This window comes from Terrapene carolina, unplaced genomic scaffold (assembly GCF_002925995.2).
Source record: "Terrapene carolina triunguis isolate 2854851 unplaced genomic scaffold, T_m_triunguis-2.0 Scaffold30442, whole genome shotgun sequence".
Classification (NCBI taxonomy): domain Eukaryota; kingdom Metazoa; phylum Chordata; order Testudines; family Emydidae; genus Terrapene; species Terrapene triunguis.
The window spans coordinates 1-23,826 of record NW_020694793.1 but is presented as its reverse complement, the minus strand read 5'-3'; the positions used below and the strand labels follow the sequence as shown (position 1 = coordinate 23,826).

Here is a 23,826-nt window from a genome sequence, read left to right as displayed (position 1 = left end):
TGGGGGACTGCGGGTAGAGGTTGGGGGGCGGGGTGGGGGGCTGCGGGACGGGATTGGGGGATGTGGGTAGTGGATTGAGGATGGGGTGAGGGCTGCGGGTTGGCAGGCAGTGGGGGACTGCGGGTAGGGGGTGGGGGCTGCGAGTTGGTGGGCAGGGGTGGGGTGCTGTGGGGGGCTGCGGGATGGGGTTGGGGGGCAGGGGCAGCCCTGGGGGTGGGTATTGGCAGGATGGAGATGGGCAGCGCCTGAGCAGGACCCTCTCTCCCGTGTCTGCAGAGCGGAGGTGGGGACCATCTTTGCCCTGAGCTGGCTCATCACGTGGTACGGCCACGTCCTCACCAGCTTCCCCCACATCCTGCGCCTCTACGACTTCTTCCTGGCCTCGCACCCACTCATGCCTGTCTACTTTGCTGCCGTGGTACGTCCGACTGCAGTCCTCAGCCCCGGCGCCCAGCCCCCCGTGGAGTGGTGCCCCCAGCCCCGGCCTGCCTGGGGAGCAAGGGGAGTGGAATTGGGAGGGAGCCCTGTCCCCTTGCACCCCGCTTCCATGGGGGGCTTAGCAGGGGAAGGTGACCGGCCGCCAGCCTGCCTCCATCGCTTCCAAAGGCAGAAGGGCCCATTGTCCCTCGAACACAGGCCGGCGAGCACAGCTCTGTCCCCTGGCCCATCACACAAGCTAAGCCCACTGGGACGGGTCAGCAGCTGGCTGGGAGAGCTCTGAGTTGCTGGAGGGTGTGGGTGGGTGACTCAGAGGGGGAGCCAGCCCAGTGCGGTGCCAGGTCCTGTGCCTCTAGTCCGGGCCATTGATGATCCTCTGGCAGTTTGTCAGTCGAGTTGTTTAACCTGGAGTCCCAGCCCAACTCCCAGGAGGGTGACTGTGTTCTGTGGCTCCCAGCTGGTCACGGGGTTCTCTTTTACTGCCTGTCTCAAGCTGGTGTGTGCTGTCCCTGTTCACTGTTTAACAGCTGCTGTGCTCCACCCCAGAGGTGGCTGTTTTGTCAGTGGCGTGGTAAGGTGATGGACTGTGAACCATGTGACGGGGGCGTGGCAGGGGCAGCCCAAGGAGAGCCCTTGTCGGGGCTGGGAGATGTGGGTTATTGCAAAGGCTCCAGCCCCGTGGCCGTGCTGGGAAGCCGCACGTGTCCCATGGGACAATGACGCGCTCTCCCTGCAGATCGTCCTGCACCGGGAGGAGGAGGTGCTGGCGTGTGACTGCGACATGCCCAGCGTCCACCAGCTTCTGTCCCAAATACCCCAGAACCTTCCGTACGAGAGCCTCATCTCCCGGGCCCTCCGGCTCTTCCAGCGTCACCCGCATGCCGAGCTGGCCAAGCAGGCGGCTCTGCACCACCACAAGAGGTGAGGGAGGACAGGGCTGCGGGGGGAGGGGGAGGCGAATTGCAGCTGGGTGTGCACCCGGCCCCCAGTGATCTCCCAGGCGTGGGGTTGCCCGGGACCCTGGCAGGAGTGTTGTTAAAGGTGCAACTCTTCCCTTCCATTGCTCATGTAGCTGCTGCAGGGCTGGCTGGCTGCCCCCCTCCTTGACCATCCCCGCTGCCGGGGGCCAGGGTTCCTAAACTCCTTGTCGATTTCCCTCTGCCCTTGGAGCAGCGAGAAAACCAGGCGGTCTGGCCAAGCTCTCAGGCATGCTGGCAGCGGCAGCAGGTGGGGCGTGGGGGGACTGGGCACCCCTCTTAGCTCATTGTGTCTGGCAGGCCGGCGGTGAGCCAGCCCCCCGCATGCAGCCCTGGGGCTGAGAGGCTCCCAGACCGCGGCACAGGCTGATACTGCCAGAGCTGAAGGGCCCTGGCTGCGGGAGGACTGGCGCGAATGGCTTTTCTGTGGGTCTCCGGCCCCTAGGCGGCGACGTAATGGCGGACATTGGAGCCGGTCCGATTCCCTCCCATCCAGGGTGTCCAGCTCGGCAGAGCCGAGGGCTGCCCTGGCCAACAGCCAGAAGCCGGGGGGTTGCGCTCAGAGATGCCCCTCTGCCTTCTCTTAACGTGGCAGTGCAGCCGAGGAGGACGGGTCTCCCCATGCAGCGCGGCCTGGCCAGCCAGGAAGAGAGCTGCATGCTGGGACCTGTGCAGGCTGCGCATCTCGGCATTAGGTGGGGAGCGCCCTGGCCAGCCCTGCATGTCACCTCTGCGCTAACCGGCTCCCTCCCCGTCTCTTCCCAGCATCTCCATAGGCTCCTTCACTGCCTTCCAGCTGGCCACCTCCCACCAGCGCCCGGACGCCGTGCTGCGCAGACAGCGGCAGCAGGACAGCGCCCACGCCGAAGCCACTGCTCTCCTGCCCACGGCCGGGCACAGCCCGCTGGTGAAAGCAGCCGTGTGGGGGATTTCAGCCACGCTGGGGGCAGCGGCTCTGGCCGTCACACACACTGCCCTGGAGTGGGCACCGGAGTTCTTACTGCAGCTCTTCTAGCGCCCGGCAAGCCAGCCAGGACCCTGCGGCCGGCGCGGGCCCCAGGCCACGGAGCCGCGGGCCTCCTCCCACTTAATTTATTGGACTGTCAAAGGCTGGGCAGCCGAGCTCAGACAGGCTGCGCCCAGCTCAGAGCGGCCAGTAGCCAAAGCACCGCCACAGTGGCACCGAACTGGGACAGGCCTTCCCTGCTGCTGCCTGAGCCATTCGTGGCCTGGAGGGGGCAGGGCTGGGCTTACACCCCGGGCGAGAGCCGGGACTCGAACGCTGGCTCTCTCCCATGGCTGGGGCAGGCCCCGCCCCGGCTCTCAGGTGGAAGCGTAGAACGGTGACCGCGGGGCGCTTTCAGGGGAACAGAGCACTAATCCCCAGCCCCCCCGATGGCCCCAGAGAGCTTTCCTAGGTCCCTTTCCCCAGCCTCTGCCCCGTGGGGCTGTGCTCCTGCAGGCCGTCCTGCTGCACCGGGGGTAGGTGTTTGCTAAGCACCAGCTGCCTGCGTGTTTGTGCACAGGACACAGGAAGAGAGCCGCCCCCACCCGGAGGGGCCAGGCAGGATGGTGTGAGCGGCTGGGGGCTCCGCGGGAAGCGCTGTCCCAGCAGAGTGGCGGGGGGGGTGGGGTGGGGTGCTGCAGGCCGGGGCAGCGTGCCAGGAATGGCGGAAGGCAGGGATCACTGGAGTGAGGGCGCACAGGCTGCAGGCATGAGCAGAGCCTGGAAAGCAGTGAGGAAGGGCGCCCCGTGCAGGCTGCACCAGGGGAGAGAGGCCTCGCCTACATCGCTGCTTCTCTCCTGCCTGCGTAGCACCCAGGGTCCTCCTGGCATCTCCTCTGTGCCCACCCTCCTCGGCCCTGCCAGCCCGGCCCCTCAGCCCAGGATGGAGAGACACCGGGCCCAGAGTCTGGGACAGGCCCTTTTCTCAGGGCTTCAACTTTATTTCTTCTACGTAAAGCCAGTGCAGCACATCAGCCGTCCCTTCCCCCAGCGCCGGGACAGCAGCCAGTGGCGCCTACCTCCCCCTGCGAGTCCCAAGAGGTGGCAGCAGCAAGTGGGGTCGGCTGGGCTCCCCCCGCTGCAGGGCAGGCAGGCTGCTGCCTGGGAAAGGCACAGCCCCCGGAGCACTGGGTACGGGTGTGAATAAAGTGCATGAGCCTGGCCCCCTGTGTCTCACTGGCTGGGGGGAAGGGGGGTTGAGGGAAGCAGTTCCAATGGTTAGAGCAGGGGGTGAGGGTGCGGGAGGGCTGGGTTCTGCTGTCTCCTCATGGCCTCTGCGGCTGGGCAGAGCCAGATAAAGGCCAGCATCTGTGGGTGCTTGGGTTAGGGGAGCGCAGTGTGAGCCCCCCAGGGTCGATTTCCTGGGGGTTGAGCAACACCCCCACCCGCCGGTGCAGTCAAAGGCAGCTTTGGGTTCCTGGCACTGACAGGGCCGAGTTGCCTGCCTCCCGGGAGCTGCCCCTGGGCGGGCAAGGAAGAGCTGGGCTGGGGGACGGGCGCCAAGTGGCTGGCTGGCTGGCTGGGGTGGATACAGTCCCTGCTGGCTGAAGCTCACTGCTTCTCCCGTGGCGTTTTGGGTGGAGTTGTGAAGCCAGGCCCTGCGTGGTGCTGGATCATGATGGGGTTGTGGTGCTCGGTGCCTGGAGAGCCTGTGCCACTGGTGTAGGGTACTTCACCGGCACCCCTGGGTGTCGGCCCGAAGCAGCTGTCACCGTTCCACCACTGCAGCCCCTCCTGCACCAGCCTCACCAGGGAAACGAGGGGCTTCCTGGGCTGGACTGATCCTGTTGGAGCTGCGCTGGAAGCCCCACCCCACCCACGCAGGAGCTTTCCTAGCCCCGGCCAGGCTGGCTGTAACGGTGCTCAGGCAGCCCGGAGCTCACCTGCCCCCCAGCACTGCCTGCGAGGCCCAGCCCTGTGCGCCGCTCCCCCCATCTGCCCCTCACCGTCCTGCTGCCTGCTGGGGAGGAGCGAGGCAGGGCAGACAGCTCGGCTCATGACCGCCCCGAGCAGGGCTGGAGCACTGTGTGAGCGGGGGGGAGCAGGAGGTCTCAGCACCCAGTGGGACACAGCTGTGCCAGGGGAGCATTTGCACTGGTCCTAGCAGGGGTCGCTGTGGGTGCAGCTGGAAGGAGGAGGGTGGGGTGTTTGCATGGCCAGTGAGGGGTGGGGACGAGGCTGTGGCCATCTCACAATCCTGCCTTGACGGGAGCTGTGGTGCCTGGGCCTTTCCAGCCCCCAGTAACCCCCTCCCCCCCAGGCTGGCGGCACAGAGGTTTCACTGGTGCTGCCCCCTTCTGCCGGGGTGGTGGCTGGTAACAGCTGTAAGCCTCTTTCCTGCAACCCGCACCCAAAGCCCCACAGGCTCTCGGCCCCCCGCTTGCAAGGACCTGGCGCAGACAATGGCCACAGCTGTTACCATAGATACCGAGAGGCCAAGGCCAGAAGAGCCCGTGGTGATCATCTCCCCCGGCCTTGTGACCCAGATCACGCTGTGTCAGTGACCGGTCCGCTTCCCTATTTCCCACTCCCTCCATTTCTGTGTCAGCTGCAAACTTTATCAGGGATGATTTTATGTTTTCTTCCAGCTCATTGAGAAAAATGTTAGTGTAGGGCCAAAACTGATCCCTGTGGGACCCCACTAGAAACCCACCTGCTCAAGGATGAGTCCCCATTTATAATTACCTGTTGGGACCTATCAGTTAGGCAGCTTTTAATCCATTCAATGTGTACCAAGTTCCATTTGATATCATTCTAGTTTTTTAATCAAAATGTCAGGAGGTATCAAATCAAGTGCCCAAAAGCCTATGTATGTTGCATCAACACTATTACCTTTTTCAACCAAATTTATAATCTCATCAAAAAAATATCAAGTTAGTTTGACAGGATCTATTTTCCATAAACAGGTTGATTGGCATTAATTATATCACCCTCCTTTAATTCTTTATTAATCGAGTACCGTATCAGCTGCTCCACTATCTTCCCTGGGATAGATGTCAGATTGACAGGCCTCTAATTACCCTGGTCATCCCGTTTACCCTTTTTAAATACTGGTGTAACATCAGCTTTATTCTAGTCTTCTGGAACTTGCCTGGTCTTCTAAAACACTGAAAATCAACATTAATGGTGCGGGGAGCACCTCAGCCAGCTCTTTTCAAACTCTTGTATGCACGTTACCTGCGGATTTTTAATTGTCTGACTTTAGCAGCTGCTGTCCAGCATCCTCCTGAGAGACTAGTAGACTGGAAAGAGCGTTCTATGGGATGACTACATCTTTTTTTGACAAAACAAAAATATTTATTGAACTTTTCGGCATTATTATTGATAAAGTCTCCAATTTCCATCTAGTAATGAATGGACTATTCTTTTTGTTCCTAATATACTCCTCCTTATTGTCCTGAATTCTGCTGGCCATAGATTTCTCCTTGTGTCCGTGTGCTTCCCTTATTAATGTTCTCTAATTCCTAATAATGTTCTAGTTTCTGATTTATAGTCACTATTATCAACTTCCCCTTTCTGTGCTTTGTTACATATTTTCTAGCTGCTGTTACTTTCCCTCTCAACCAGGGTTTTTTTTTTTAACCAATATGGCCGCCTTCTTTGAGACCCTTGATGTTTCAGCTAAGAGGCCAAGGTCTGAATGGATACACAGGGACTGAGCCCGCCCCCCCACCTCCTCTTATTGTTGTTGGAGAGGTCTGGATTGACAGCTGTGGATACCCTCAATGTGCCTTTACAGAGTGGAAAAGCTGCTCGTTAATTTCATAGACTCAGAGACTATCAGGGTTGGAAGGGACCTCAGGAGGTTTGTGCCTTTGCTGGGGCGTGAGGCCTTTAGGACTTTCTGCTCCTTTTTGACTGCACTAAATCCACTTTACAAGAAACAAGCGCATTAAGAATGGAGAAAATAAAATCAAGGGGTTTTGTTTTGTTTTAAATAATTGATTTGAACTGGCCGCCCTTATGGGTCCCATTAAAATTCCATTAGTGTTGTGTAAGATATGTGATCATTTCTGGAAACTTTAAAAGAATTTCCACCCCTTGCCCTGTGCTAGACACTTAGCAGCTAGGTAATAATGCTCTGAGCACTGCATGTACCCTGGTCAGTGTGGGGACGGGAGTACACATTGGGCTAGTGAAATATTTATTTATATGCCTATAATGCTCCAATTCAGGGGGGTCTCGACAGGCAGGTGACAGCGGCTTCCTAGATAAACACACACACACACACACAAGACTTTCTGGTGCCAGTCCAAAGTGACACAGTTGTTTTGCCAGGCTGGGAGGCAAACCACATCTGCACGCAGTGTTCAAGGTGTGGGTGTACCATGGATTTATATAGAGGTAATATGATATTTTCTGTCTTATTATCTGTCCCTTTCTTAATGATGCCTAACATTCTGTTTGCTTTTTGACTGCCGCTGCACATTGAGTGGATGTTTTCAGAGAACTCTCCACAATGACTCCAAGATCTTTCTTGAGGGGTAACAGCTAATTTAGACCCCATCATTTTATATGTATAGTTGGGATTATGTTTTCCAATGTGCATTACTTTGCATTTATCAACATTGAATTTCATCTGCCATTATGTTGCCCAGTCACCCAGTTTTGTGAGATCCTTTTGTAGGTCTTTGTAATGAGTGAAACTGGTCAAGCAGTTCATTGTAATTGACATTTATTGAGGATATTTTGTCTACCACTTATTTGTAAATTCATTTTTTTGGTTATTCATCCAGCTCTGTGTGTCAGTCCATCTTCACATTAGACACCCGAGGGCATGTCTACACTACAAAATTCAATTGCCCTCGCTTAGGCTGGCGTACAGCCACCGCAGTAATTACCTCGCTTGTGTGCGTGTCTACATTTTGCTCCTTGTGTCGATGGTGCATGTCCTCACTGGGAGCACTTGCACTGGTGGAACTGTGATTATTCCCCTCTGTTCGGCACTGGTGAGGCCATACCTGGAGTATTGCGTCCAGTTTGGGGCCCCCCACTACAGAAGGGATGTGGACACATTGGAGAGAGTCCAGCGGAGGGCAATGAAAATGATCAGGGGGCTGGAGCACATGACTTAGTTCTGGCAAACCCAAACTTTAACAAGCCCTTTATGGTGTTCACCAACGCCTCAGACACGGGACCGGGGGCGGAGTTAATGCAAAAACACCCCACCCCATCGTGTACCTAAGCAAAAAGCTGCTACCCCAAAAGCAAAACTACGCGGCCATCCAAAAAAAAAAATGCCTGGCCATGGTGTAGGCCCTTAACAAACTGCAGCCGTATCTCTTTGGGCAACACTTCACCGTGTACACTGACCACTCTCCTCTGACCTGGCTGCACCAGATGAAAGGAGCCAACGCCAAGCGCCTAAGGTAAAGCCTGCGCCTGCAAAATTATAACATGGACGTGGTCCATGTAAAAAAAAGTGCCAACCTAATAGCAAATGCGTTGTTCCAAAAAGGGGGCCGTGAACTTCCCCAGGTCACTGGTCGAAGTAACCCCGCTCAGTTCAGTCTCGAAGGCGGGAGAGATGTGACAGAGCAGGGAGTGGGGCAGATTTGACCTGGGAATGTTGCAGGGGGGTTACATTGGGGATGAGGGACTTCCCTTGAAGGAAGCTACCTGAGCTGTAACCTGAGCCAGGAGGGGGGTTGGGAGAAGTGACACCTTCTGCCCGGGAGACTGAACAAAGGAGAGGGGAGGGGGGAGAGAGCTGCTGGAGGAGTTTTTAGTTTCAGGTTGGGGCTGTGTGGTGCAACGCAGGGAACCCCAAGCTGGGGTCTAAGCTCCCTAAACCCCCCAGAAGGACTTGATTGAGCGGTTCTGGTTGTACCTACACGTTCTGCTTGGGACTGTGTTCCTGTCATCTAATAAACCTTCTGTGTTACTGGCTGGCTAAAAGTCACGGTAAATACCAGGAAGAGGGGTGCAGGGCTCTGACTCCCCCACACTCCATAACAGGGAGGTTTAGGTTGGATATTAGGAAAAACTTTTTCACTAGGAGGGTGGTGAAGCACTGGAATGGGTTCCCTAGGGAGGTGGTGGAATCTCCATCCTTAGAGGTTTTTAAGGTCAGGCTTGACAAAGCCCTGGCTGGGATGATTTAGTTGGGGTTGATCCTGTTTTGAGCAGGGGGTTGGACTAGAACTTCCTGCGGTCCCTTCCAACCCTGATAGTCTATGATTCTATGAACTGTCAGTGTGGGGCATTGCAGGGCGGCGTCTGAAAGCCAGCAACAGTCGATGTAAGCAAGGCAGCATCTTCACTGGCACTGCGTCGACCTAACGACATTGAACGCGACTCTCCGCCTCTCGTGGAAGTGGGGTTATTATGTCGCTGTAGCAGGCACCTTATGTTGGGAGGAGTGAAATTTTAGTGTAGCCCTTTACAGCGTTCGGGTGACGTCAGCTGCCTGGCATCGACCTGACGCTGTGTGTAGCCCAGGGCTCAGTCGTTAGTGGGAGCTCCAACTCCTTAACATACCAGTGTGTGGGCTTCTCCTAACAGCACATTAAACACACTGGGGGCAGGTTGGCAGCAAGACCCCTGTTTAGTAAAGGTCCAACCCAGTTCCCACGGAGGTAAACAGCCTCATTGACTTCACCAGCTTGTCAGAGCAGCACTAAGGGAAGAGTTTCTTTGGGGGCGGGGGGGGGGGGGGGACAGCTGGGACCTGCTGAATAGAAGGAGCAATAGGGATTAGGCCATGTACTAATAAAACTGTAACCCTGCTTTGGGACAGGCGCCTAACATTCGCTGAACAGCCAGCAATGTCTCTGCACCTGCCAGAAAGACCCCCACAGACCTGTACAGCTGTATGTGTGATGGAGGAGAGTTACCATTTTTAAAGGAGAGTTTTCCATTGTTCAAAATACATACGTACCAGTCGGTTATATGCAGAGAGCAAGTTACCATTAAAATACCCTTTTTAAACTCAGCATTTCCCAGCACTATCCTGCACTTCTGTCCCACTAAGGCCTGGTCTATATTACAAATGCGCTGCCGGCATAGCCCCTAGTGTAGAGCGGTGTATGCGGACAGGGAGAGTTTTTTCTTTTGGCCTAGTTAACTGTGACACTGGGAGACCAGGTGCCAGCTCATGCCAAGGTGCCATGTGTCAACTCAACACTGACAAAACCAGGCTGGCTCACCTGCAGGTTAGAATTGTTCAAACAGGTGTCAGGATTCCAAGAATGTGCTTTGTGTTTAGCCTTTATGGATTGCTCGTGAGTTGCTGCCGGCATATCTAACATCTGTATCCCCTATTGCCAGGGGCTGTTTGAGCGTGTGAAGCTCTGTGACCGCAGAAATCACCAGGCAGGAGAGAGAGATTAAGCAGTGTGAAGTGCTGCTCTCCGGAGGAAGGCGTTACGTCCTGCCCCTCAGGGCTGGCCCACGGACACCGGCTGGACTAGTGTGAAACATTGGAGAGGACAAAAGCCTTTGTTGCTCTGCTCTTCCCCCACCCCATGAAGCTGAGTCATGCCAGTGGATTCCTCCCGTCAGCTGAGTCCACAGCTCAGAGCACATGGTGGGGGGGGGGAAATAACTACCCATGACCGGGAGAAACTGGATCTCATTGCTGCTTGGACTCAGGGGAGGGGGGGCAGGTTTCAAGGCATAAGCAAGAGATCCCCAGTGCTCAGCCTGGGTTAGCCCTAAAGGACGTATGGAGCTTATCATAGACGCTTCTAGTCACTTTCAAAACCTACAATTAAAGCTCATGTGTGTATGTAATTTGTCGGCTTTAACCTTGTCAATAACGCTCATGTTTCCCTTGCCTATTAACAAATCTGTGTATAGTTTATTAAAGGCCTGGCTACAAGCGTGGGCTTTGGTGTGAGAGCTAAAGCGCAGGGGCCCTGGGGTGAGGACGGGTCCTTTGGGACAGGGAGTAACCTGACTATTGCTGTATCCTTGGGGGAAGGGCCCAGCTATCTCACAGGTGGCAGGGCAGATGGGGGGGCCCACGGGGCCTGTCTGTGACTCCCAGGTTAGGCTGTTGTAGGGTCTGAGGAGCTCACACCTGGTAACTGGTTGGTGAAATCGAACACAGAACTCACAGCCAATGTGGGGCTGGTGCCGGGTTCCCGGCACTCTGCCCTGCGGCTGGTACTCACGCTCTGGAGTCACGGCAGGCAGCGTTACACTACCACCCCCCGCCCGACATTAGCTCTGCCGACAGATGCACTCTTCTGTTGACATAGTTGTGTCTACACTGGGGGCTTTCTCGGCACAGCTATGGCAGCCAGCGAGTGTGGTTATTGCCCCCCACCATCCAACGTAATATGGACTCAGCCCAAATGCAGGGGAATAACTGCGCTCTCACCTATCACTAGGTGGCAACTGGTAGCCACAGGAAGGTAGCCATTCACTTATGCTGAAAGAGAAGCAAGAGCTGTAGGCAGGGGTCAGAGGGCTGGCGATGGTGAGTCCCGGGAGGATGTTTTGTTCTATTTCTTGCATTTGCTCAGGAAGTCGAGCTCGCTGGTAAGTTTTGCTTCCTTTTTCTTCACCTTGTGGAATTTCCATTCAGACGGCAACATCCAGCATCTCCCCTGGTTCTAGCATTGGAGCTGTGGCTGTGCTGGGCCCCAGATAGTCATATGCTAATACCCGGTGCCACAAAGCTACAACTCCACTGCAAAAAGCAAGAGTTGTAGTCAGAGCGCGGGGCCAGGAGAGAGCGGGAGCCCGGCTTGGCCAGCAGAAAACTGAACCAGCCGGGGAAAGCAGCAGGTGAACACCACGGGAGCTCTAGTTTCTACGTCTCCCCTCAAACAAGGGCAGGATTTTGCGAGATTTCTAAGCACGAGCCCTATTCACATAGCTCCCCGCTAGGCTAGTTTTAATTTCAGGCTTAAATCAATGTTATATCGAGAATGTATCGGCTTTCCCAGCTCAGGGAGCATTATTCATAACATGGCAAAGGAAACCTGGAGATTGTGACCCTGCCCTTCAGAGCCCCGCGGGAGAAAAAGACAAAGCATTTAGGCTGCCCTGCAGACTGGAGACCCTCCCTCTACCATGAGTCCCAGTCGGCAAACCAGGCTCAGCCAGCCACGCCCAGGACTAGGAGCATCCTTAAAAAAAAGAAAACGCCGCAGGGAGGGGGGTCACGAGTGCCTGGAGAGTCACAAGAGGGGCCCTGGTAAGGAAATTCAGAGCAACCCTGAAATATACACACTGATCTGCAAGCAGTTCCAGAAAGAAGAGATCCGACCACATCCAGCCGCACAAAGTTTTGTATTATTTGGAGTTGGCTACAAGACTTCAGTGTTGGAAACGGGGCCAGAGAACTCCTGAGTACATTCACTTTATTTTCTGTGACGTCCAAGAAAGGTGGCTCAGAGTTGCAAGGCATAACGACAAAAGGAAACTCCATTAGTGCAGTTGTATGTACCTGCTACAGCTGCGTAGCGCATGCTACTGAATTCACATGTTTTCCTATTATTGTTTCATATGTGCAAACTCTACCATAGACAGACCAAACCAATCAAGAGAGACTTTCATATGATGAGCTCTGATCACAAGGCACTCATTTTGTCATGTCGTTTGGATATTGGATGCTCAGCTGAGGTCATTTCTCCAAATGTTAATCTTTAATCAGCAGAATATTGGCCCTTCATCTTCAGACTTTATTACTTTGCATGCAAAATCGCAGTTTAAACCCCTTTGTTGTTTTACTCTGCAGTTCCAATAGGGTGTATAATAAAAATAGTTGCATTCCTGGTGATAACCTCAATTGTTCTCGATTATGTTCCCTATGCACTTTCAGACAGAAGGTACCAAGTCAGTGATCCATGTACATGAAGTCACTTGCTTATGTAAACATCATTGCAGTCACACAGTTCAACTAGTTACCTAAAATACTGGTGGCACAACCCGGAGAGCAGGTCAGATTATGAATTATGTATAGAGTTATGTAAAGAAACTGCCCTGAGTTATTTGGCCAAGTAGCATGTGCTAAGGACCAGTGATACTTACTAACCCTGCTATTCAAAAAACCAAAAACCAACCCACACTTGGCTGTGCAGCCAGGAGCTCTGGGTTTGACTTTGGGGGTTTGTCTACACAGGGAGTTACTCAGGAACTGCTCTTCTCAAATAACGGCCTGTGTAGACAACTCTCAGGTGGCTTTCCCAAGCCCTGCAATGCATTACACCTCACTAAGTCTTCCTATTCTTAAGGGCCTCCTCCCCCGGGGAACAGGGAAATGGTGGCGCATAGGCAAGGGCCAGCGTACCTATTTGTTATTGTGCTTTCAAAGTTATTATTCAGCCTTAAGCAAAATAGCTAAGAACCAGCGATCTCCTGAATGCCAGGGCAGCATAGGTTCTACAACAAATCACCTATCAACATATGCAAGAGGTACAATGAAATCTAACCCCTGCTATAGAGTATTCAGAGCAGGGGAATCCATTTGGCAGAGTAAGCCTGGTCTACACGAGGAATTTCCAGCAGTATAGCTGTGCCTGTCAGGGGTGGGGGAAATCCACATTCCGGAGCGATGTAGCTAAACTGACCCAGCCCCTGGGGTAGACAGTGCTAGGTGGACAGAAAAATTCTTCCATCAACCGAGCCCCCACCGCTCGGGGAGGTGGATTAACTCCGCCCATGGGAGCCTCGCAGTGTCTGTGCTGAATTCCTACAGAGGTGCAGCTCCAGCATTACTCTACATTTGACCAGAGTAGCCTTTATGGTCAAGGACTTCAGAAAAAGAGCTTTCAGTGAAGCAACTTGAAGTCTGCCTTTACCATGGCTAATGTATTTGTCCTTTTGTTACTGTAACTCCTACAGCCAGCCAGCCATTGGTGCATGACGATTAATGCTCAGTGGAAGAAAAAAGACGAGTTTCTAGTTAGACCTTGCTGTTAACCCCCACCCAGGAGGGAAATGGATTGCAAGTGATCCTGGTTTAGTCTAATGACTCCGTCTCCCATTCCACTTCAGTTTACATGGCACGACACCAGTTCTTACAAACCAGTTCTCTGGGGCTTGATGTCACCTATGTGCTGCTCCGTGACAATCAGCACCGTAGATAAACCCAAACCCAGAATAATTATTTCTATACATCCGCCAAGCCAAGGTTGCCAAATTCACACACCTCCGCCTCAGTCCAAATGGATGAACAGTTTAACAAAGGGAGAAAATACTTATATTACAGCCTCACGGCAGCAGACAAATGCCTGGTGCAGACAGGCGAGGCCCAGGAGAGGGGAAGAGATGCTGCAGCCGAGCAGGGAGAGGGCTGGCAGCATTGGCCACCAGGGCTCAGGCTGTCACCTGCTCTACAGCAGAGGTCCCTAGCAGAGAAATGTTTTGGGGGGGGGGGGCAGCCCTGCTCCGCTCCAGCCCCGACCCCAGCCGTGCTCCCACCCTTAGCTCCGTCCCTGGCTCCAGCTGCAGCCCCAGCCTCGACCCCCTTCCCCCGTCCATGCCCCCACCCGGAGCTGTGGCACTGGGGCGGCCGGGGTGAGGGAGGGCGAGCCCCTGAGAAGTTCGGGGACCCCTGCTCTACAGCCCAGAGTGTTCGCCCAGAGTGAGACGGGGCAGCAGAACGAGGGCTGGGCTAGACCTGCCATGGGAGTGGCTGGGCCCTGCATCAGAACCGCCAGCCCCCAGTGATCAAAAACCATGAGTCTGACCCTCAAACGTCAGGAGCTTGGCCCCAAAAATCATGACTTAAAAAAAAGAATCCAGTGATATTTGGGGTCTGTCTTTTGCCTTTTTAACTCCCCTCCACTCCTCTGCTGGGCAGCGGGTGAGAATTTTGGGGTGAAACATCACACTGCGTCTCTCCCGGCTGGAGACAACCTCACCCCTGACCGGGGGCAGCCAGCCACTTCCCAGCACAGTCTTCACTTCTCCGCCTCCTGCTGCTCCGGGGGTCCTCTGTGGGCGGGTCTCAGCAGCCCCCCAGCCCCCCCTTCCAGGCTCCTCTCTCTGCTCTAGGGTCAAACCCCAGCAGGGCTCATGGCCGGTCAGGTCTGTGTCCTCAGCCCCAGAGCTCTGCCCGCCTGCCCAGCCCTGAAAGTCCTGGGTGTGAATCATGGCTTCATGACAGCGCCTCCTGCAGGCAGCAAAATCCCAGGACTCAAGATCAGTTACTGAGAGCTGCTGATGCTGTAACATGGCCTTCCCCTGGCTGCTCGGAGGGGACACCCCTTCCCCCCACACATGCAGGCTGGGGGAGCTGATAGCCGATACCCTCCATTTCCCACCCCATCACTGTCCCCTGCACCTCCCCCCTACCCCCCACCTCCCCTGCAGCCCCCAGCCTCCCACTTGCACCCAACATCCCCTGCACCCCATAAATCTGCATCTTCCTCCCCTCACTTTCCCCATCCCCCTGGTCTCTGCTGCTCCTCACAGTCCCTGTGTCCCATCCAGCCCCCTGACCCACATTGCCTGGGGCACAGTTTCCACCTCATAGAGAAGCGTGGGAGATGGCAGCCATCTTTATTAAGGGCAGCCTCCTTCCCACCTGCAGCTGGACTAGAGGGAAACGGTGGCCATCTTGCTCGCTTCAGCCCCCTTGACATGAAGTGAGGGATGGCCACTTCTTTGAATAAGAGAAATTTGGGAGCTGGCGCCTCTGCCTCCTCCTCTCCCAACAGAACCTGCCTCCTTCTCCTGCCCCATCCCACGGCTTTATGGTTCCACCCTGCTGGTGGGGTCTCCTGCCAGCACTGGGTCTCTCCCGGGGAAGGAGAGACCCCTTTCCCCTGTCGGCAGATGGGCAAACGGGGACTGGATGCTCTTAGGACAGAGGTGGCTGAACTGTGGCCCCAGGCCCCCCTCCTCCCACGTTATGTAGCCCATAAAGACTACAAACCCCAGCACGCAGCCGGGATCTACTGGTGGGCCCATAGGCTCTGGGGTCTGCACCTACTTCTGTGTTACGGGGGGGGGGGGGCTGTTCTCTGTACCAGGCTGCTTTGGCATGTTCGGGGGGGGGGCTGCCAGCTCGATGCCCTGCCTTGGAGAGGGGTCTGTCTCGATAGCACAGCCCCCCCTTCCCGCCCCCTCGCTGCTGGATTCCTCCTCCCCACCCCCATGCCCAAGGTGTGGAAAGAGCAGGCGGGGAGCCGGGGTGAGGGGCTCAGTCGATGGGCCGAAACGTGAGCAGAGGCGGCTTCTCCGGCATGAGGATGAACCCGAAGACGGTTTTAATATCGGCCTTGGACACCGTGTCGATCCGGAAGTTCCGCAGGACCTGAAAGGAGACGGGCAGCTGGTGTGACACCAGAGCAGCTTGGGCTGGGATCCGGCCAGCTAGTCTGAGCCACAGCAGGGCTGGGCTGCGGTGTGTGGGGCTGGGAGACCCAGATGCTGCAGGGCGTGGGGCTGGGAGGGGATCGCACAGGGGCATTTACTGGCTCGTTTCTGCTGGTCACTCCTGACTCTGTCTGAAAGGGCTACGGGGCCTGCTCAGTCCAGGGCAGATGGAAGAAGAAGAAGAAGAATGCAAGCTCCTAAATAACCTGCCTGAGGGATGAGGAGCAGAGCAGGGGGGAGCCCTGGAATAGGTAAGGGGGCTGCGGGTCAGGACTGAGGCACATAGTGCAGAGCTGAGGGGAGCCCAGGGCTGGGATAGCAGGGGACAGTGGGCTGGGGCTGAGGGACGGTGGCCGAGCTGTGTGGGAAGGTCACAGAGTGACAAATACTTTCTCCTTTTCTTGAAGTACCAACAAACAAGTTGAGTTGTGTAACGTTTGGCCAACGTACAGTGAGAGCCCCCTGAGCTCGGGCCAGCCCCAGGCCTGCCCCCAGGCCACCTGGCTCTCCGGCTCTCAGCCCTGCCACCTCTCCCCGACTCACGTGCATGAGGAACAGCATCATTTCGGTCTCTGCCAAGCGGCGGCCGATGCACTGCCGGGCCCCGAAGCCGAAGGCCAGGGCCTTGAAGCTGTTATCCTCCTTGCTCAGCCAGCGCATGGGGTCGTAGCGCTCCGGGTTGCTGAACACCTCCGGGCTCCGGCCCATGGCGTACAGCCCCACCTGGCACAGGGTCTGTGGGGCAGCAGAGGGGAGAGGGTGGCCATTAGGCTCCACCAATCAGATGTAAGCTCGCTTGCATACAGAGAGCTGATTGGTTTATACCTCCGTCATTTCAACAGCTGCTGCTTTGTCCAACAGAAGTCAGGGGGTGACCTCTCCCCCCAGCCCGCGCTGACGCAGGCCATGGGCCCTTGTGGCCCTCTGGGGTGGGAGTTCTTTAATGTCCCTGCAATGTATCAGCAAAACCCGAAAACAAAGAGCAGCGGGGGGAGGGGGAGGGGAACTCGCCATGTAGCTGTTGAGGGAGCTTCCCCTCCCTGCCTGTCTCACTCCCCCACAGGGCAAGGAAAGTGGAGGTCAGAAGGCTGCACCCCAAGAGTACTGGCTCCCCTGGCAGAGAGAGCCCCCCACTGACCCCCCCACCCACAGCCCTTCAGCTTGGCCCCGTCCGCTTCCCCTGTGAAATATTACTCAGGTCCCAAAAAAGTCAAAATTGAGGTTAAACAAATTGGTCAAATGTGAATAGTGGTTTGATCAAAACCCAGGATTTTTTGTGGCAAATCAGGAAAGGGCTCGGTCCCCTGCCGTACCCCATCACACGCTGCGGGGCAGTTCTGGTGCCCTGCCTCCTGTCGCGGCTGGTCCCTGCGGCTTCGGGGGGCAGTGAGAAGCCCTCGTGTGCTGGGGCAGTGGTGCAATGCTGTGGATGGGGCCCGGGGTGTGCTGTTCCCTTCCAGACCCCCAACACTCTTCTAAGCACGGAGTAGGAGTTCTCGCTTTGTGATCTGCATGGGCGTCTGAGCAGCCAGCCTGACCCCCGGGCCAGTGAGCGTCCCCCCTTCCTGGGGGCACCTCCCGGCTGCAGAGAATGGAGGTGGGGGCGGAGGAGCAGGGACTCACCCCAGCCGGCACGCAGTAGTTCTGGAGCACCACGTCTTTGGTTGGGTAGCGCTGCACCGTTATGCCCACAGGGTAGAGCCTGCCAACAGAGCCGCACCGTCAGCTGGCTGCCCCCGTCACCCCCCTCGTCACCATCTAGACAGCTGGCCTGACACCGCTCAGGCCAAACGGCCCCTGGGGGGAGCCCCATGTCACTGCCGCTGCCCTTCATTCACCCACTGCCGCTGCTTGGCTTTGAACCCCACGGACCCAGCGTTCCCTGCTTCCGGCTGCCCTCCTCATCCCGGATCATCCGCCAGCCATCTGTGCCCCACAGTGTCTGCCATGCCCACGCCCTCTTCCCGCTCGTGCCTGGCCAGACCCCACTGCTGTAGGGCCCGCTGGGCTGGGCTGCCCCCCGAGAGTCATGTCCCCAGCACTCCCTGGACGGATGCACAGGCACAGGCAGGCGTTTTAGCCCCAGACCCAGTGCCTGGCATGATGGAGAAGTTACCCTTGGAGCCCCAGGCAGCAGAGCCCACCCTCCTTTCCCCATGGGCCCCAGAGGCTGTGCCCTTGGCCCTCACCTCAGTGTCTCCTTGAGGGCGCTTTTGAGCAGGGGCATGGAGTTCAGCACCTTGGAGAGCTCCCGTGGCCCCTGCGACTCGGCCTCCGCGATCTCCCGGCGAATGGCCGTCTGGACGCTGGGGTTGCGGGCCAGCTCGAAGAGGGTGAAGAGCAGGGGCATGGCAGTCTGGGCCAGAGGGGACAGTCAGAGCCGGCCCACCCCTGTGCCTCACCCGGGGGCGCAGCATGCTGGGCACAGCCACAGAGGCGTCTCACTGGGGCCTGTGCAGGACGGTCCCAGCTGCGTTGGCCAACCCAGTGTTATCAGCCACTGAAACATCCCCGGCCTTGTCGGTCTGAGTCATGATCTCGGAGATGCAGCCTCAACCTTCCTCTGCTCTGTCCCCCCCCCCCCCGTTCTCTGCGCTCTAGGCCTGTTCCCCCTGAATCACCCCGCTCCCTCCATGGGGTTCAACCCCCCTTGGTCACAACAGACCCATTCATGTAGGTGCTTCCCCCTGGCCCCTCCAGCTCTTCCCAGAGCATTCTCCAGCATGGCCACCTCCTTGCAGGTTCCAGGTGCCCTGAGTTGGGGGGCAGGAGCCCTGCAGAGCCCCACCGAGGGGAGCTCTCTGCCTATGCAACCCCCAGACACGCTGTGCCCCTTTGCTGAGTCAGGGCCTGTTTGCTGCCCCCTTAGTCCCTCAGCCGTTCCTGCTCCCTCCCACTGGGGGTCTGGTTCACCCCCCCCCCCCATGAGTATTATGCAGGTCTCTGGCCTGAGTCTAGTATTGTTCCCCCGAGCCGGTCTCTGGTTTCTCCAGGGCCCCCAGGAGCATTTCTCGGTCCTGTGGATTTAGTCACTGCTGTGCTGGCTGCTCGTGAGGGTCTCTAACCGGCCCAACCCAGGGCTGAGGCCTGCCAAGCCCTCGCCAGGCTGACTGGGAAGGACACCAGGGGCCTCACTAACATGCCGTTCTCTCCCACGAGGAGAGCTCCCAGACCTGAGTGGGGATAAAGCCAACAGGGCCCCGTGGGAATTGAACCGGAGCTAGAGGGAGGACTAGAGACCCAGAGGAGGCAACAAGGAACAAGTTCCTGTCCATAGGTAGGTCAGGAACCTGTAGAGTCCTGTGGCAAGGCGGGAATTCCCCACTCAGCTCCACAGGGACCTTTCCCATCAGGGCCCCAGGCTGGCCCCTGGCTCCTGGCTGGCCCAAGCAGGAGCCCCATAGCTCAGGAGCAGCTGTGAGCACTGGGACACCCCAGGAGCTGTGAGCCGCTCCGGGAGGATGGGCTGGGCTGCCCGCAATCCCGAACCACGTCACTGCCAGGGAGCTGGCCTGCCAGAGGGGAGGGTGCCGGGTACTCACTGTGTCCACGCCGCCCGCGGTGAACTCAGTGATGTTGGCCTTGATGGAGTCCAGCGGCAGCTCCGCCTGCACGAGCAGCTCCGCCATGATCCCCGAATACTTCCGGGGCTGCCCCAGGCAGAACTCCTGGTAGATGTTCTGGATACACTTATCAGCTGGGGGACGAGCACGGGGCAGTGAGCGACTCCTCCCAGCCGGGGTCACAATCCCCCCTCAGCCCCAGGGCAGGACACAAACCAGAGCCCCAGGCCTAGGCCCAGGGGAGCAGAGCAGGCCGGGACCAGCCTCCGGAGCCTCAGAAACCCTGAGGAAGAGGAGGGCTTCCCCCCTTTAGAGAAGGGGAACAGAGGGCACGTGTCCAGAACCCCACAACTCCAGAGCCCCAGACAGAACCCAGGAGTCCTGGCTCCCAGCCCTCCCCCCAAACAATCTCCCAGAGCCAGGAATGGAACCCAGGAGTCCTGGCTCAAGCTCTGAGGCTCTCCCCACTGGCCATTCTGCCCCAGGAAGGGGGAGGAAGAGTGTGGAGGAGCAAGGGGCCATGGGGAGTTTGCTAGAGGCGTTGACATGCAAGCCCCACGGTGCTCCTGCAGCTGCGGGGCAGCTGGACGCAGGGGTGTGCTTTGGAGACGGGCTTGCAGTTGTTTTGCTGCTGGGAGCTGGTTACGTCTCAGGTGGGCAGATCCCGGGCAGACCCGCAAGGAAAAGGGATTCTTTCATTGCACCAGCGCTGGGCACACTGCCCCAGCCTGGCACTGCGGGGGACGGGGCTGTGTGGCCTGGGGTGCGAGCTCATTGCTAAGAGGCGACATTCCAACCTGTACCGCGTGTGGCTGTCCAGGGAGGGGCCGGGTGTCCCTAAGGGAGCAGAACCTGCTGCGGGGCCCCAAGGCCTGTTGCAGGAGACCCCATGGGGATGACCCCCTCCTTCGTGCCCTCTGCCCCCGGCTCACCATGCTTGAAGATGGTGTCCCAGGCCTCGATGTGGTCCCTCCACAGCTTGGTGTTGACCCAGCGCATGAGGCCCGGGGGGATGAAGAGCAGCGGCAAGGTGGTCCGCAGCATGGTCTCCACGGCGCTGATAAACCTCTGTGACTCCGCATTGGGGCTTTCCTCCAGCAGCCCTAGCCGCTCCCCGTACAGGGCGTAGCTGCTTGCTGGCCGGAGGGGAGGGGAACCGTGAATGGATCAGCATCGCCATGTCAACCTGCCCCCACGCACACAGCAGGGCGGAGCAGAGCCAGGAATCGAACCCAGGTGTCCTGGATGGAGGGTTAAGCGCTAGGCCACCCCCTCCTTCCCCCGATTGTCCCTTGGCTCCCCGCCAGCGTGTTCAGGGCCCCTCTACACCAAAACCACCTCAGAGAGCTGCCGGGGGCCGACCTGCCCTGGCTCACAAGGGGGCCGTCGACCGTTGTGTCCGTCTGGCTGGGCTGTGGGAGGCAGGCAGGAGGCCAGCCTGCACGGATCGGCAGGGCCGGGGCTGGGGCAGATGAGAGCTCACCCCGACCTTTGCCTGGTGTGGGGGCAGTTTGCTCGGAGTCCCTGGGCCTGGCTTGTCTAAATGGAGTAGGACGTGGGTACGCAGCGCGCCTGGTCCCAGCTTCGTGCCCACCAGGAGCCTGGACCCAGGGACGAGCCAGGCAGAGCCCGGCCGGGGGCACCAGTGGCGACCCCACCGGGGCAGGGTTTTGCATTTCCCACATTGGCCACAGGGCGTCGCTCTGATGCCACGACCCCCAGGGCCATGGGGCGAGGACCTGGAGCCCCGGCATGGGCCGCAGCTCCCCTCGCCCACCTACCTTCCAGGGTGAAGCGGAACAGGTCGCTGTAGAGGTCGATGGTGAGCGAGCGGCGCGTGTTCTTGCTGATGCGCTGGTGCATGAGGGTGACAAAGTCCTGGGCCACTGCGTTGAGGAAGGGCAGGAATTTCCGGGTGCCCGCAGGGCTGATCACCTCCTTGTTGAGGATCAGGCGGTCCGAGCGCCACTCCTCCCCGTTCCTGCGGGCGGGAGAGCCAGCGAGTGACACTGCCCTCTGCTGGGGGCATCAGAACTGCCCAGGGGGTGTGTCATCAGCCCCGCATTGCCCCCAGCCTTGGGAGATTCCTCTTCAGCTCCAGGGGCAGGAGGGGCTGGGGGTGAGCGCCGAGCGCCTGGCCCCCACCATCTGCAGCAAAGGGGCACGCGTGGGAGCACAGTTACTGTCAGCGCCAGGACACGCCGCCTGGCTCCAGGGAGCGGAGCGCCCCCGCATGGCTGCGGCCAGTCACTGGCTCAGTTCTCACCTAAGCAGATCCTAGCTCACGGGCGATGCCCAGGGGGATGAAAGTTCCCCTGGGCCCGGACTACCCCTCCCCTCCCTCTGTCCCCGGCCTCCTCCATGCCTCTCGCCCCTGTCCCAGGCCTTGCCCTCCTCTCTGTGTCCTGCACCTCACCCCCACCCCATGCCTCTGACTCCCTCTCCTCCCCCCCCGCCCCAGGCCTTGCCCCTGCCCTCCTCCCTCTGTCCTGCATCTCATGCCCTGCCCCTCCCCAACTCCCTTTCCTCTGCCCCCCAGCCGAGCGGCGGCCCTTACAGCAGGAAGATGCCGCACTTGTGGTTGCGGAGCTGGCGGTGGGCGATCCAGGACTCAATGCCCATGCGCCGCGGGAAGATCCCCTCCGACTGGAAGAGCTGGGCCGCGTCTCGGGGCAGCAGCACGTTGACGCAGTTGTAGGTGCCCACGGTCTCCCTGTGGGAAAGAATCCTGGCCTCAGCTCGGCCCCCGCTGCCCATCCCCCGGCCCGGTGAGCCCAGGCAACGGGGGCTCCGAGGTCGGAGCAGCCTGGGCCCCAGCTGCCCCACCCCCACGAGCAGGGCCTTTGGGATCAGAGAAGGTCATGCAGCCTCTCCCTGGGACCCAGGGGTCTGAGCGGCTCTCCCCAGAGCCAGCTAGGGAGGGTTCTCCCCTCCCTGCTTCAGGGCAGGAGGCCTTCGGGATTCCCACCTCTCTCCCAGCTGCTGGTCCCGCCCCCGCGGGCACCGGGGGGGGGTCACTCCCAAAGAGCTGGCAACTGCAGCTAACCCAGCTGCCAGGCCCAGCCCCAGGCTGAGGCCCAGCGCGGGCTCCCCTGGGCTCCGGATCCATCGCTCCAGAGAGTCCCTCTCCCCCCAGGGGCTCAGCACGCTCCCCCGGGGCCAGGCACTGGGTGGGCGCCCGGCTGTGCTGGGCCATGGCCTGGGGAGGGGGCCTCCCCCAGGGTACTCGAGTGGAACAAGTCAGTGACACGGATTCCCCAAGGCTCTCTGGTGCCAGCAGCTGCTGAGCCAGGCTCGGTGCTGCTGCGTCTCCTGGTAACGGAGCTTCTCCGTGCAGGCGGAGCCTGCGCCATCCAGAGCCCACGGGCAAGTGCCCTAGAGACAGACAAGCCTCTGCCAGCCCCTAGCACTTCCCAGCCCATCCCTTGCCTCTTCCCAAGCTCCGGGAGCATTGCATAGGGCCAAGGATTCCCACACTGCTGGGTGCGCTGGTGCGGAAGCTGGGGCCAGCGCTCTGCCGCCTGACCCCAGCAGCCAGCTCAGGCCCTGAAGCATGAGAGTTGATTGCCCCCCCTCTCTCCAGAGAGGGATGGTTGTGGATTTATCCTTTACAAAATATCCACCGTGGGTGTCTGACTCCCATCTCCTGCTGCAGGGAGTTCCAGGGGTTGGCCCTGCTGGGCATGTCATGCCAGTGGCTCTGAACGGAAGAGGGGCTGGTCCCTCTGCAGGGGAAGTGCTGGGACACCTCAGCCGGAGGGGGGTGGGGAAATGCCGCCCTGAACCTGGGGGCACAGATGGGCTGATGGAGCTTCGCCATCTCCAACGTCACGGATCAGTCCGGCGCCTCCCACCCCAGTGCGCCCCGGCCTCACCCAGCGCCCTCGGTCCCCGGGGACCGGTCCAGGAGCTGCCGGGTCTGATCCTTCGGCTCCAGGAGCAGCCGCTGCGTTTAGATCCCGGGCAGGGCACCCTAGAGCCCCCCGCAATGGGCTGATCCAGTGGGGCCGGCAGCCACCCAGGACGGGGTCTCAGCCCCACACTAGCGGGACCAGCCAGCCTGGGGGCCCTGCCCGGGCGGGCCCAGGTCCCCCTTCAGGCGGGCAGGGCGCTGCCTGGTGCGGGAGAAACCCGCCATCCCTGAGCAGCCCCCCCGCCCCGCGCCGCGCCGCGCCGGAGAACCCAGGAGTCCGGCGGCCCGCGGGCCGCACCTGTAGATGGGCCCGAGGCGCTGGAAGTTGCGCTGCATGACCAGGTGGAAGCGCGGGAAGCTGTTACTCCGCCACAGGCGGTACAGGCTGAGCCAGGCGTTGCGGCCGCTGCGGGGGATGGCTTCGTAGGGCAGCGGCCGGGCGGCTGCCGGGGCCGGGGCCAGAGCCGGGGCCGGGGCCGTGGAGCTACGGGCGGCCCCCGACGGGAGGCAGCGGGACAGGCGGCGCTGGGCGGGCCGCTTCCAGAGCTGGCTCGGCGGGCCCATGGCCGGGGCGCACGGAGAGTCCGCGGGGCTCGCTGCGCAGCCGGCGCCCGGCTCGCCCCTTAAATCCCCTGGGACGGGCCCGCCCCG

General features: G+C 59.0%; 2 protein-coding genes across 2 annotated transcripts in view; one reads left to right on the top strand and one right to left on the bottom strand.

Annotated features, from left to right (window-relative positions):
- Nucleotides 1–3,007, top strand: part of LOC113409171 (TBC1 domain family member 20-like) — a gene marked incomplete at its 5' end in the record, with an annotated part of 3,808 nt that extends 801 nt beyond the window's left edge. Inside the window, 3 exons of the mRNA XM_026662805.2 lie at nucleotides 277–418; nucleotides 1,175–1,359; nucleotides 2,181–3,007. Coding sequence (XP_026518590.1) covers nucleotides 277–418; nucleotides 1,175–1,359; nucleotides 2,181–2,430 — 577 coding nt within the window. The remainder of the gene's footprint in view (nucleotides 1–276; nucleotides 419–1,174; nucleotides 1,360–2,180) is intronic.
- A 12,516-nt stretch (nucleotides 3,008–15,523) lies between these two features.
- On the bottom strand, nucleotides 15,524–23,739 carry LOC112116332 (cytochrome P450 11B, mitochondrial-like). Its single transcript, XM_026662804.1, has 9 exons — nucleotides 23,474–23,739; nucleotides 21,820–21,975; nucleotides 21,044–21,243; nucleotides 20,195–20,398; nucleotides 19,242–19,396; nucleotides 17,889–18,055; nucleotides 17,323–17,401; nucleotides 16,243–16,434; nucleotides 15,524–15,637 (listed from the first exon to the last, which is right to left on the bottom strand). The coding sequence occupies exons 1-9, from the start codon at nucleotides 23,737–23,739 to the stop codon at nucleotides 15,524–15,526; spliced, it is 1,533 nt and encodes a 510-aa protein (XP_026518589.1).
- Between the last annotated feature and the right edge of the window lie 87 nt (nucleotides 23,740–23,826).